The following is a 13565-nucleotide window of genomic DNA, read 5'->3' as shown; positions in this document are numbered from 1 at the left end:
GTAAGGGATTCCTTTGAGGAAGGCAGGCTGCGATCTGAAGCAAGGAGTTACCCCATTTCCCACCGCACCTCCTTCACACAATCTTCCTTTCAACATGATCCTATCATAGTGGCTCTTTTGGGTCAAATTTCAAAAGGTTCCTCATCTGGAGAATGGGTCACTTGGGTCTATGAGATGTAAAGATCCAGGTCACATCCACTCAGACATGGCAGAGTCCTCAGGTCCCATGTTCATCCAGAACCCTTGTCAGCCCTGAGCTGGGAATCACCAGGCTTTCCCCTTGAGGGAAGTAGTTTGCAAATGAATGATGAGTAAACCAAAAAAGCTATGCAATAATTAACCAGTTTAAATGAACTTTTCCAGGGGCGCCTGGGTGGCTCAGTTGGTTAAGCGACTGCCTTCAACTCAGGTCATGATCTCAGGGTCCTGGGATCAAGCCCCGCATTGGGCTCCCTGTTCAGCGGGAAGCCTGCTTCTCCCTCTCCCGCTCCCCCTGCTTATGTTCCCTCTCTCGCTGTCTCTCTCTGTCAAATAAATAAAACCTTTAAAAAAATAAAATAAAATAAAAATAAATGAGCTTTTACAGTGTCTTGGATAAGAGCGTTTGCTTCGAGGAGATACCCGCCCTTCCCCTCAGCGGCCCCTCCCCTTCATGCTCTAACGATTATGTTCTCTTGACAAGAACCTCATGAGGGAAGTCATTTGCTATAAACAGGTACAGTATGTCGCCCACCCCGTGCAGCCCCCATCAGTCCCCTGTGGCACCACAGCCGCTCTTGGGCCATGAGTCCAACTCGGCCAAAGTGAAGAGGGCCAGCAGCGCTTTGGCCTAGAGCCCAGACCTTAGGTCCACAGCCTCCTGCCCTTGGGGGGAGCTCCCCACATCCACTAGGCAACAGCGGTTTCTCTACATCCCAAAGCCCCTGGTGTATATGCACAGCTGCCCTGAATGCCAGGAACACCCTCAAAAGGAAGCCAACTTACATTTAATAATCTTTAAAAAGGAACAAAAGGTATCAACAAGCAAGTGCCAGAAATCTAGCAGCGAGTGAATATGACTTATGTCCCAAAGACACGTTCTTAGCATATGTATATATTTTTTAAACTCATGGACTCTTCTGGGGAAAAAATAATAATTAAGGCTTTAAAAATATAAGAGTGTTTCATTCTCATTTGCCCAGAGAATTGGCCAAATAGAAGTTCCTTTACGCAAGTGTAATAATCACATCTTCTTTACATATTCACAGAGGGGTTGTTTTTTTTTTTTTTGAAAAGCAGCTTTTCAAATGTAGCTATTAGAATACATGCTCCCTTTAATATAATTAAAAGGAAATACAGTTATGCTTAAATCCACTGGCCTCATTAGCATGCATTTCTTCTCCAACACTTTGTCAAACCTTCAAATAATTATTTTCAAAATAATTACTTACAGCTAGTTGCCCATAATGCCCAGCCCCTGAGCTTTCAGAAGAGTGTCACCAGGATACAGTGGCCCCTGTGAAATGTGCTCAGGTCACTGTCCCTTGTCACTGGGGCATCCAACGACTGGCTGCAGCATTATACACGACCCAGCAACCCCACATCCTTGCCAATGTCCTGTTGGCCTGAAGAAACCAGCTAGTGGGGGGATGGTAGTCTCAGGAACCACCCCCAACCATGAGCAGATGCAGGGCAAGCGGGCTAGAGACCAAATCTCTCTCTGGGAGGGGGCGGTCTTCTGGATGGCACCAGAACATCCACACACCTGCTACGTAACTGAACAGATGAAGAACTAAATGCACATTTGAGCTACGGGCTTTGGTATCTGCACAGGTGACACCAGAGCATCCTTTGCTCTCTGGGCCCCTCCGTCCCCCCTTCCCCGGGGACAGCCAGAGTCCTACCTGCTCTGGGGGCCACTTCGGCCTCTCCTCTGGAGTCCTGGACTTGGTCTTGAAGCCTCTCTGGGGGTCTCCGGAGTGCTTGGCCTCAGGAGGGAGGTTCAGTGACTTGGGCCTTCCCTCGTGTCTGCTGGGGCCGTGGCTGGCCTCGCCGGGCGGGCAGGCCTCCGTGGAGTCCCCGGGCCCCGGCTCGGGCCCCCGCACCAGGGCATGTTCAGGGCTGGTCTCACCAGCGCTCGTGATGCTGGTCATGCTCAGGCTCATCTTGATCTCGGCCACGATCTGGTCGATGTCCTCCTCCTGGTCCTCCAGGTCCCCGTCCCCACGCCTCGGGCGATAGGGGGAGGCATTGCCCGTGTTCCCGTTGGCCTCCGTGGGGTAGTAGTCCTGGTAGCCCTCTTCACTGGGGCAGTAGTGGACACCTTCTTCCTGGTCCTGGGCCTCCAGGACGGAGGCCTCATCCTCCGGGATGGGGAGGTGGCCGTCCCGGTAGTCCGGGCTACCTTCGTCCCCGTGGCTGTGTGGGTGGGGGCCTGCCGAGTCTGTCCACTCCTCCACCGCCTCCTGGCACTCGTCCGTCTCCAGGTGGCGTGTGCTGTGGGCCAGGTACCCCTCCCCGTTGCAGTCCATGCCCTCCAGGTAGCTGTCATCCTCGGGGCAATAGCGGATGTAGTAGGTGATGCCCTCCTCCTCTTCGGGGAGGCCCTCATCGTAATCCTCCTCCTCGGAGGTGTTGTTCACGTAGTCAGAGCTGGAGTCCCCATCAGGGCTGTGGTCGTGGCACCCCTGGTCCGGGGGCGTGGGGCTCTCGGGCCGCAGGGTGGCCAGCTCCAGGCCCTGGGGCACGTACTCCTCCAGGGGCAGCTCTGTGTCCTCGCTCTCGGGCTCCTGGCCATGGGGCATGGGGCCTGGCCTCGCCCTGTGGTCCAGCATGCTGCTCGCCGTGCTCTGACGCTTCCGGTTGGCCATGGCGGACGCTCACACGGCCATGGTCACCTGCAGACAGCCACTGTGGGGAGGAACGTTGGAGAGGACAGTCAGAACCCCGCCAAGCATGGCCACCCCAAGAATCGTGCCGGGCCACGGGCTGCCAGCCGCGGGACCCATGGGACTGTTTCACCACCATGTTGTCTCAGGGCAATGGTAATGCACATCTGTTCCAACAATGCAACATCCCCACTGCAGCTGCCTCACGTGTTGCGAATCACGCACGCCCATGTTAAAGAGAAGAGAGGACACGCAGGGCTGGAGGGAAAGGGGCAGAGGCGAGGCACCTGCCATTCACCAGGATGACTGCCTCTCCCCCAGAATCTCACCAGCTCATTAAGGACTTCTTAAAAACGCTCACCAGTTTGAGTAGCCAAGGTGACAAGACAAAGAGTCATCAGATCAAGTTATTTGCTCTCCAAAAAAAAAAAAAAGAGTGAGACAGAGAAGCTTACATTCAGAAGACATGATGAGGTCTGATGAGGAGGTACACTACCTTCCAAGTCTAAATCCTCAGTGTTCCCCAAAGGCCCACTCAAGTTCCCTCCCCTATCAGCTTGTCTCGCCCTCCCCAGCGCACAGAAGCCTCTCCTTCCTCCTCCCTCTCAAACCACATTCCCCCAGTGGCCACCTCTGCAGGGAACTGTCCAGGCCGAGCACCATACAGAGAAGCTGAACCTGAGCCCTAGCCTCACAGGCTCAGCAGGCTGAGGGCACCGGAGAAGGCGGGGGACACCAGAGGGAGGACAGCGCTGCCTGGCCGCAGAGAGAAGGGGAGCACCCAGGAGAGGGCAGAGGGTGTGGCTACAGCTTGTGGAAGGTGGGTCGTGGTATCACGGGGCACCGCGAAGATCCTGTGCATCCAAACTGGGGAAGTCCTTCCCCCACCACCCAGGACTCTCTGCATTTTATCCCACAAACCACGCAGAGTCATCGGGCAACTTTCAGCAGGTGCAGGACACACAGGATTTCTCTTTTAGCCTCATCTGTCTGAGCCCAGCGTAGAAGAGATGCTGGGGGAAGGGAGACCAGTGAAAAGTCTATTACTGTGCTCTAGGGCAAGTGAGGGGCTGGCATCAGGGAAAAGGCACAGAGGATATCCAAACAGATGGTTAATGTTTTTTTTTTTTTTAAGATTTTATTTATTTATTTGAGACAGAGAGAATGAGAGACAGAGAGCATGAGAGGGAGGAGGGTCAGAGGGAGAAGCAGACTCCCTGCCGAGCAGAGAGCCCGATGCGGGACTCGATCCCGGGACTCCAGGATCATGACCTGAGCCGAAGGCAGTCGCTTAACCAACTGAGCCACCCAGGCGCCCAGATGGTTAATGTTTTATTTCTTCAGCTGAGTGCTTACCCAGGTATTTGCTTTAATCTTTTTTTTTTTTAAGACCTTATTTATTTGAGAGAGAGAGGAAGTACAAGAAGGGGGAGGGTCAGAAGGAGAAGTAGACTCCCCACAGAGCAGGGAGTCAGTGCGGGGCTCGATCCCAGAACCCTGAGATCATGACCTGAGCCAAAGGCAGACACTTAATCCACTGAGCCACCCAGGTGCCCCTATTTGCTTTATTCTTTAAACTGTACTTTCACATTACATACGTCTTGGTTTTGTTTGCATCATAGTTCATTTATTTTTAAAAACGTATTCCTGTGTCCAGAGAGAAGAAACGAGAGCCTGTATCCAAGAAAATGGTCACAAGGGTAAATTTCACGATACATACGTTTTATCACAATTTAAAAAGTTTTTTTTAAAGAAATGACAGCTTAAACTAAAGCAGTGGAAATGAGAGAGGAGACGTGACTCAGGCAGTATTCAGGCAGTGGAAGCAATGGGATCTGGGCTCAGCAGTAGAGAGTGGAGAGCGGAGATAGGGGCTCTCATGGCAGGTCTGGCCCAGGCTCTACATTTTCTTTCTTCCGCCTTATCTCCCCAGAAAAGTCCTCAACTAAAAACCCTTTGTACTCCGTACTCCCCAGAGCGCCCACACAGCATTTTGCTTGTGGCGGTGCCCAAAACGCATTTTGCTATGACACTGGGTTTACCAGATGGCCAGTCACAGCATTATGCATATTCCCAAAAGAATGGAGGAGATAATTATTTCATTTGTGCAGACGCTCAGGAGCACCATTACTGGCTGAGCCAACATGTGAATTCATCCAACATGTGAATTCAGTCCAAGGAAGTTTCCTATTTCAAGGGGCTCATGAGCGGCCGTGGCTTGACAACACCACCATGTGCTGAAAGATGCACTGTGCTTCTTCTCCAGAGCAGCCCACAGACTAGAAAGATACTCCGCACCAGTAATATTATCACTGAGATGGACCCTGTAGAGGCTGAATGCCCTCACAAGTTACCCTGTCCCTAAACCCCAAAACCAATGGGATAATTCCAGAGATTTGTTCCCAGGTAGGGATCAAGGTGCTCAGTGTTCACTAAAACACAGGTGCCCAGAGGAAGCACCGAAGGCCCTGACCTGCCCCACAGCCACTTACAATTTTACAACAGATCTCTTACTTTTACAGAGGATAGCTAATGCCCGGGACACAGACTGACGGAACCTGACAGTCACCTTCTTGTGGACACAATCTCTAGTAATGACATTCCCCAAAATAGTCCCAAAACATGCATTGACATTACAGCATCTCTGTACTTCCTCAGGCCATGCACGCTGCAGGTTTCCACAGGCTTGTTAAAGAACAAACTCAGGTACACAGTACCTCTTAACTTCAAATTCCAGCTTAAATTCAAATTCTGTCATTTGGGGGACAAAATCTACATGCATGGACACATGTATGCCCATATCTACATAACGCCCTCTAGGCCAATCTTAGACTCAAGGACTAAAGTACATACGTGACGGTAACATGGAATAGTCCCTGATCCTATAAATGAGTCACCCAAAACAATCTATAATGTAAGCCTAGCCCAGCCAAAATCCCAGCAGAATATAGGGGGAACTTTGACCCAATAATTCTTAAGTTCACTTGGAAGAACACACACGTGAAAATAGCTGAGAAAGATCTAAAAATGAGAGTTAATGAAGAAGAACTTGCCTTATCAAGCATATATATATATATATACTCTGAAGTCATGGTAATTAAAATGCCATGGTATCGTTGCTGGACAGACAGCAATGGTACAGACGAGAAAGCCCAGAAACAGATCTATGTTTACTTAGTTTTATCTATAAAATGTAGTTCACCTGGGAGTGAGGAGTTTCCCGACACACAGAACTTTTAGTGCTAAAACCAGAATGGGTCGTCACCTTAAGGCCGCGGGAAAAAAAAAAAATTCTTTTCAGTGGCAGGTATGGGGATCCTTGGGTAACCTAGTGGTTCTAAAACTTTGCTGCACATTGGAATCACCTGGGGGACTTTTACAAGGGCCGATGCCTAGCATTCCAAGCTCACTGGTAGGAGGCATGACTTGGCATCAAGATTTTTAATGTGGAGCAAAGTTTGAAACCCACTGGGCTAAACATTTAGGGGAAAACAAAGCTGCTTCCTACCTTATAGGGATATACTCTCCAGATAGAGTAGATTTTTAAATGTAAAGAATCAAGGTTTCCAGAGGATGGCTAGATTTGCTTGCGTAAAGGGAAAAGGGCCCCTCCCCTGGGAAATCTGGAACTCATGGTACCAGGGATGGGGTGCAGCTCACAGACCCAGGGCGTGTCAGAGGAAGCACTTACGATAAGTCCTGTGGCTCCAGGAGGTGTGGACATTTTCCCTTGAAGAAGCAGATTCAGCCCATTTCTGTCCATACTTTAAAAATAGAGGGGTCCTGGGAGCACCCGGGAGACGGCAGAGTGGTGGCCCAGTCAGTGAAGCATCTGCCTTTGGCTCAGGTCATGATGCCAGGGTCCTGGGATCGAGCCCCAAGTCAGGTTCCCTTCTCAGTGGGGAGCCTGCTTCTGCCTCTGCCTGACATTACCCCTGCTTGTGCTCTCGTGCTCTCTAATAAATAAATAAATAATCTTTTAAAAAAAATAGAGGAGCCTCTCTTCTCACATGTCAACCACAAGGTCTAGATGGTCAGCCCAGTTGCTGCCAACTCACCAGAAAATCATTCTCCCCCTGTACCTTCTAGCCCCTACAATGAGTAATTTTTTTTTTTAGATTTTATTTATTTATTTGAGAGAGAGAGAATGAGAGAGAGAGAAAGCACATGAGAGGGGGGAGGGTCAGAGGGAGAAGCAGACTCCCTGACAAGCAGGGAGCCTGATGCGGGACGCGATCCAGGGACTCCAGGATCATGACCTGAGCCGAAGGCAGTCGCTTAACCGACTGAGCCACCCAGGCGCCCCAATGAGTAATTTTTGTATGTACAACACTGGGTCTTCTCACTTAAGAAATATCTCCCCATTTATTCAAGTCTTAAATGTCTCACAACAGCATTACAGGATTCTTCATAGCGAGTTTATTCTTAGATTATATTACTTTTTTTTGTGGCTGTGTGTCTCCCATTATATATTTACCTGGCTGTTGCTGGTACATAGAAAAAAATCCACACTGAGCTTGTAAAAGTCCCTTTTTAAACTCTAACAGATTTTAGTTGATAAATTTTGTTCTTCTCTTTTTCAGCATTTGATCACCTCATCTGGCTGCATTGCCCTGGGCTTCTACTACTACACAGTTAAGTGATTAAAGGGGCATCCTTGACTTATTCCTAATGGCAATGAAAATGTCTTTACTTCTTACCAGGGCTGGTCCAGGGTGAAGCATGGATGGCACTCACCCCAATCACAAAATTTAACAAGGCATCAAAAAACTCAGGAATCAAAACAGAATTTTTTTTTTTAAGAGACAGATGGGGAGAAGGGCAGAGGAAGAGAGAGAATCTTAAGCAGGCTCCACACCCAGTGCAGAGTCCGACACGGGGCTCAATCTCACTACCCTGAGATCCTGACCTGAGCCAAAATCAAGAGTCAGACACTTAACCGACTGAGCCACCCAGGCGCCCCCCAAAGAGCAAATGTTTTAATGCAACACTTTAAAAAATAAAAATCAACGCAAGAATAGATGGTAAACAAAATATCGAAGCTTTAAATAAAGACAAGATCAGTATTATTGATTTTTCTTTTTGCCTCAGGTTCCCATAGGGCTCTGGCTGGACATTGTGAATGATCTTATTTTTAAAAAGGTTTTCACCATTAAATACCATGCTAAATGTTGGCTTTTCTACAGTTTAATAGTGTGGACCTTCCGATTCGGTTCTCTTTTCCGTGGATATAGAACCTGGGCGGCAGGCAGCCGCGTCTTTGAATGTTTGTAGAATTACATTTAACCTATAGGGGCACTCTGGGTATAAGAGAAAGAACCCTCCTATTAAAGATGAAGACAGAAGGTCGTGTTTAAATTCAGACCTCCATTTACTGTCGGGCTTTGGGCAAGATATTTAACAGAAGGATGCCCTTCTGCCCTTGGTAAATTGGAAATGATAGCACCTGCCTTCAGGGCTTGACATGGGTTAAATAGGAGAAAAACCCACACAGACCTCAACTCTATAACGTTTGTTTTTTTCTACTACATACAGGGAGTTGAGGAAAATTTTAAATGAAATTCAAAGGGAGAGGATACCTGACTAGGTGCATGTCTTAGATGGGGAATCTATGTTCCCTTATATGGGAACTCTGCCAACACAGGTAGACAGTGACCCTGGCCAGGGACATAATGTGCCTCTCTGCAATGGGATAGGGGTGCATCCAGGTGGGACTGCAGGGAAGGGTGAGGTCTTGGGGAAAGCCAAGAGTTACTCCCCCAAAGCAGTGGTTCACTCATTTTGATGGATACAAGGCCCACCTGGGGAGCATGCAGAGTCATGGGCCCAAGATTCCAAGAGGGTGAGCCAAAAGCCAGGCCTAGAGCTGCAGGTGATTCTGATGTCTGAGGCTCTAGGACTGCACTTGAAACCCTGCCCTAAATAGATGCTCGGGGGGCCTCTGGGGGCTTTCCATTAACTACAGAATGGGTATGACCTCCTTGCCAAGAAACACAAGACCCTTCTCTAGATGCCCAGGCCATCGTGTTCCGCCTTCTCTCCCTATCGCTTTCCAAGATCCAGCTCCTGGGTCACCTATAGTCCCTACCAGCAGGACATAGGTGGGTGCCCTGAGCACACAAGGGCTAGTCAGAGAACAGCAGACCCTTCCCAGACCAGGAAGGTGTGGTGAGGTCAAAGGGCGGGGAGAAGGAAAGGTGGGGCAAAATATTGGTGGAGCCAAGTGGTTCCTGCCAAGAAAGAGTTCTGAGTTTATAATATCCAGTGTAGCTCAATAAAGGTGCGTTTGAAAGCATAAGGCCCTAACACACCTGATGATAAAGGATTTTACTTACAACACCTCAGTTACAAGCAGCTTTTGCGGTGCCCTTCCTGTCTGCAGGGAGGTCCCACACACAGCCACCAAATCTCACCTTCCCCGGCTGCAAGGCTTGCAGGCAGCATCTCCTGGGAAGATCTGCAGTGACTTCAGCGCGTCCTCCTTCTGGGGGTGCAGCTGTGACAAGGGGACAGCTGCCCTGTAGGAGGCTGTGAAGAACTTCACTCCCAGCCTTTGGAGAGGGCAGGACACGTGACTTATCTTAGCACATCATTTGTTAAGCGAATGCGGGCAGATTTTTGTACCCGAGAGGTGACTGCTTCCGAGGACACAAGACTTCCCAGGGGTAAGGATTATGATCTGTTTTGCTGTGTATTTAACAGGGGATACAGAAAAGAGACACCCCCTCATAGCTGTTCTGTCCACAGATGGCTACTGTTATTTTGTGATCTATTTCTGTCCGTTCTCCTCTATACATCTCTTTTGCAAGGGTGAGGTCTTGCTGTAAACACAGTGCCATGTTCTCCTCTTTTCTCTTAACATAATAGAATAAGCAGTAGGAACACTCTATAATTATGATTTTAATGGCTACATAGTATTTCCTGGCCCAATAGACATAATCTAACTCTTCCCTATTGACACGTGGATTGTGTCCTATTTTTGTACAATAAATAATGTTCTGATGCTTCCCTGGGGATCTACTCTAGGCCTTCTACCCCCTTCCAGGGCTTTTATCCAGGACCCTTTAAACTTTCTTTCAATCCAAGGTCCAGGTGCTCAGAAAAGCCCCAGGAGGGCCGTGGCCAAGAGAGAGTTAACCACCCCTACAGCCTGGGAGGCTTTGCATGCGAACCTGTGAGCAAACATACTGAGGTTCACTATTTCTGATTAATCATATTAAAGATAAATCCTTCACAACAGACCATCTGGAAAGCAATTCAAATGTACAGAAGAAACACGATTACCTGCTATGCGTCCAAGAAAATGAAAATGAGACCCTGTGTCCAGACTCAATTAATTCTAGAACAGCACATAAATCAAAAGAAAATGCAGCCCCTGACTCGGGGCTCACCACTCTCCTCCTGAAACATCCTAATGAGATGTGGGAAATAAAGGCTCATTGTCAACAATCAAGAGCCCCAGTGTCCTTTTTTTAAACCACATTTTTCTTCTGCATGGGAAAACAGCATCAGTTAGCTCTTAGAAGTGCTAGTAATACAGCAGACCAAGATGAAAAGGAAAGATTCGGTGGCCATACTACAGGCTAGGTAAAAATGTCATCATACAAATGAGATTTGTACTCAACCAAATTGCCGTGGCCCATGATCTTGTATCCCAGTTCGGTCTCTGTTGTAAAGATAATACTCTTTTTTTTTTTTTTCCTTTCCAATATAATGTAGGTGCTTTGACCACACACAATTTGGGCTTCCACAGTCCTAGAGTCCACCTGTATAGTCAGCCCAAGCATCCCAGACAAAAGTCATTAAGTATCTTGCTGCAAGATCAGACAACCACAGGCTCTGAAGGGACATTAACAGTCTTCCAAAAACCAGGCTGAGTTCCAACATTATCTCACACAACACACTACAACCTAGCTTAGCTCACAGAGGGATATGCTTCTCTTTGAAAAATGGCAGAAAAAAAGGCAAAAATGTTGAGCACACTCCAAGCCTTCCATAACAGGGTCTTAGTTGAGCCAGAGTCAACACATCCACAAGACAATTATGCAGTGATTAAAATATTTATAAAGAGTTTATCACATAAAATGCATTGTTATAATTTATTCACCACCAAATAAACATAGAAGAAACTGTGAAGAACTACATTAAAACACCAGCAAGGGTTTCCTTTGAGTGACAATAATGCTATTTACTTCTCTTCCTTCTTCATTTTTGAGTATGATACTTCTATAGACAAGTAACATATAAAAAGACAAGTGCCAAGCCCTCTGCAGCCACACCTGCCCAGGGACATTTCTGCATAGAAAGGACATAGGCCTCAGCATCCCTTGAAGGGGTCCTGGGACATGAGTTGTTCCATCTGGGCTTTCAATATGCCAGCATATCTGCCCCACTGCATCTTCATCTCAGAATGAGCAAAAGGGAATGATCTGACCCTTAGATACACTATAAAATGCTGCCAGCCCTTCACCAACAGCAAGTCCCAGGAACTGGTATTTGTATCCCCCAATGGCATCTACACCTGAAACCAGCATTCATGCCATAATGAATGGCAATATTGTACTTGTGGGCCAGCAGCTACTTGCTGTTTTTAATAGATACCCCCAACTGTAAGAAGTGAACTTTCACTCACAAGAACTCCTGGAAATAGTGGTGGCTTACCAAAGTTGGCGCCTTTTCCTACTTGCCTTCAGGAGGAAATCAAGGGTCCACAATGCAATCCTTCTCAAAATACCATCAACATTTTTCACAGAGTTGGGATAAATAATCTTAAATTTGTATGGAACTAGGAAAGACCCCAAATAGCCAAAGGAAAGTTGAAAAAGAAAACCAAGGCGGGTGGCATCACAATGCCTGACTTCAAGCTACATACAAAGCTGTGATCACCAAGACAGTATGGTACTGGCACAAAAACAGACACATAGATCAATGGAACAGAATAGAGAGCCCAGAAATGGACCCTCAACTCTATGGTCAACTCATCTTCGACAAAGCAGGAAAGAATTTCCAATGGAACAAAGACAGTCTCTTCAACAAATGGTGTTGGGAAAATTGGACAGCCACATGCAGAAGAATGAAACTGGGCCATTTCCTTACACCACACACAAAAATAGACTCCAAATGGATGAAAGACCTAAATGTGAGACAGGAGTCCATCAAAATCCTAGAGGAGAACACAGGCAGTAACCTCTTTGACCTTTGCCGCAGCAAGTTCTTACTAGACACATCTCCAAAGGGAAACAAAAGCAAAAATGAACTATTGGGACTTCAAGATAAAAAACTTTTGCACAGCAAAGGAAACAGTTGATAAAACCAAAAAACAGCCTATGGAATGGGAGAAGATATTTGCAAATGACATATCAGATAAAGGGCTAGAATCCAAGATCTATAAAGAACTTATCAAACTCAACACCCAAAAAACAAATAATCCAGTCAAGAAATAGGCAGAAGACACGAACAGACATTTCTCCAAAGAAGACATGCAAATGGCCAACAGACACATGAAAAAATGCTCCACATCACTCAGCATCAGGGAAATCCAAATCAAAGCCACAATGAGATACCACCTCACACCAGTCAGAATGGCTAAAATTAACAAGTCAGGAAACAACAAATTTTGACGAGGATGCAGGGAAAGGTGAACCCTCTTACACTGTTGGTGGGAATTTAAGCTAGTACATCCACTCTGGAAAACAGTATGGAGTTCAAGAAGTTAAAAATAGAGCTGCCTTATGACCCAGCAATTGCACTACCAGGTATTTACCCAAAGGATACAAATGTTGTGATTGAAGGGGCACCTACACCCCAATGTTTATAGCAGCAATGTCCACAATAGCCAAACTATGGAAAGAGCCCAAATTGTCCATCAATAGATGAATGGATAAAGAAGATGTGGTGTATACACACACACACACACACACACACACACACACTGGAATATTACTCAGCCATCAAAAAGGATGAAATCTTAACATTTGCAACGATGTGGATGGAACTGGAGGGTTTTATGCTAAGCGAAATAAGTCAGTCAGAGAAAGACAATTATCATATGGTTTCACTCATATGTGGAATTTAAGAAACAAAATAGAGGATCATAGGGGAAGGAAGGGAAAAGTAAAATAAGACAAAATCAGAGAGGGAGAAAAACCATAACAGACTCTTAACTTAGGAAACAAACTGAGGGTTGCTGGTAGGGAGGTGGGTGGGGGGATGGGGTAACTGAGTGATGGGCATTGGGGAGGGTATGTGTCGTAATGAGCTCTGGGTGTTACATACAACTGATGAATACCTGAACTCTACATCTGAAATTAATGATATACTATGTGTTAATTAACTGAATTTTAATAAAATAAGATATAAAAAAAGAAATCAAAGGTCCAGATAAGAAGGCAATTAAACAACACAAAATTATTGGCACTGACCTTTTTCTCAACAAGCTTGAGAAAAAGGCACAACATCTGCATTTGCCAAGGCCTTGTGCCAGGAAGGATGCTCTAAACACATTCTTTACCAAATCCATCCTCCGAGACAAAGGAATTGGTCACCCCAGAGAAAGCAACCACAAGATACAGATGGAAAAACGGATTCATTTGTGCTGGCTGTTCAGCTGTTTTCATATTTTTCTAATCACTTCCAAAGACATGCATCACTCCCTGTGCAGATATAAAAGAAACCATTATGGGCTGAATTGTGTCCCCT

The 13565-nt window shown here is 46.8% G+C and overlaps 1 protein-coding gene and 1 long non-coding RNA gene across 2 annotated transcripts in view; both read right to left on the bottom strand.

Moving 5' to 3' along the window:
- APBA2 (amyloid beta precursor protein binding family A member 2) overlaps positions 1-2855 on the bottom strand; it is a 75382-nt gene extending 72527 nt beyond the window's left edge. The window contains exon 1 of the mRNA XM_035023972.1: positions 1884-2855. Within this exon, the coding sequence (XP_034879863.1) occupies positions 1884-2849 (966 nt within the window). The 5' untranslated portion in view covers positions 2850-2855. The remainder of the gene's footprint in view (positions 1-1883) is intronic.
- LOC118022975 overlaps positions 2851-13565 on the bottom strand; it is a 116020-nt gene continuing 105305 nt past the window's right edge. The window contains exon 3 of the long non-coding RNA XR_004682610.1: positions 2851-2889. This is a non-coding gene — a long non-coding RNA (uncharacterized LOC118022975). The remainder of the gene's footprint in view (positions 2890-13565) is intronic.

This window comes from Mirounga leonina, unplaced genomic scaffold (genome assembly GCF_011800145.1).
Source record: "Mirounga leonina isolate KUSES-001 unplaced genomic scaffold, KU_Mleo_1.0 Mir_178, whole genome shotgun sequence".
Taxonomy (NCBI): domain Eukaryota; kingdom Metazoa; phylum Chordata; class Mammalia; order Carnivora; family Phocidae; genus Mirounga; species Mirounga leonina.
The sequence above is the reverse complement of the archived record's forward strand: the minus strand, read 5'-3'. Positions and strand labels throughout refer to the sequence as shown.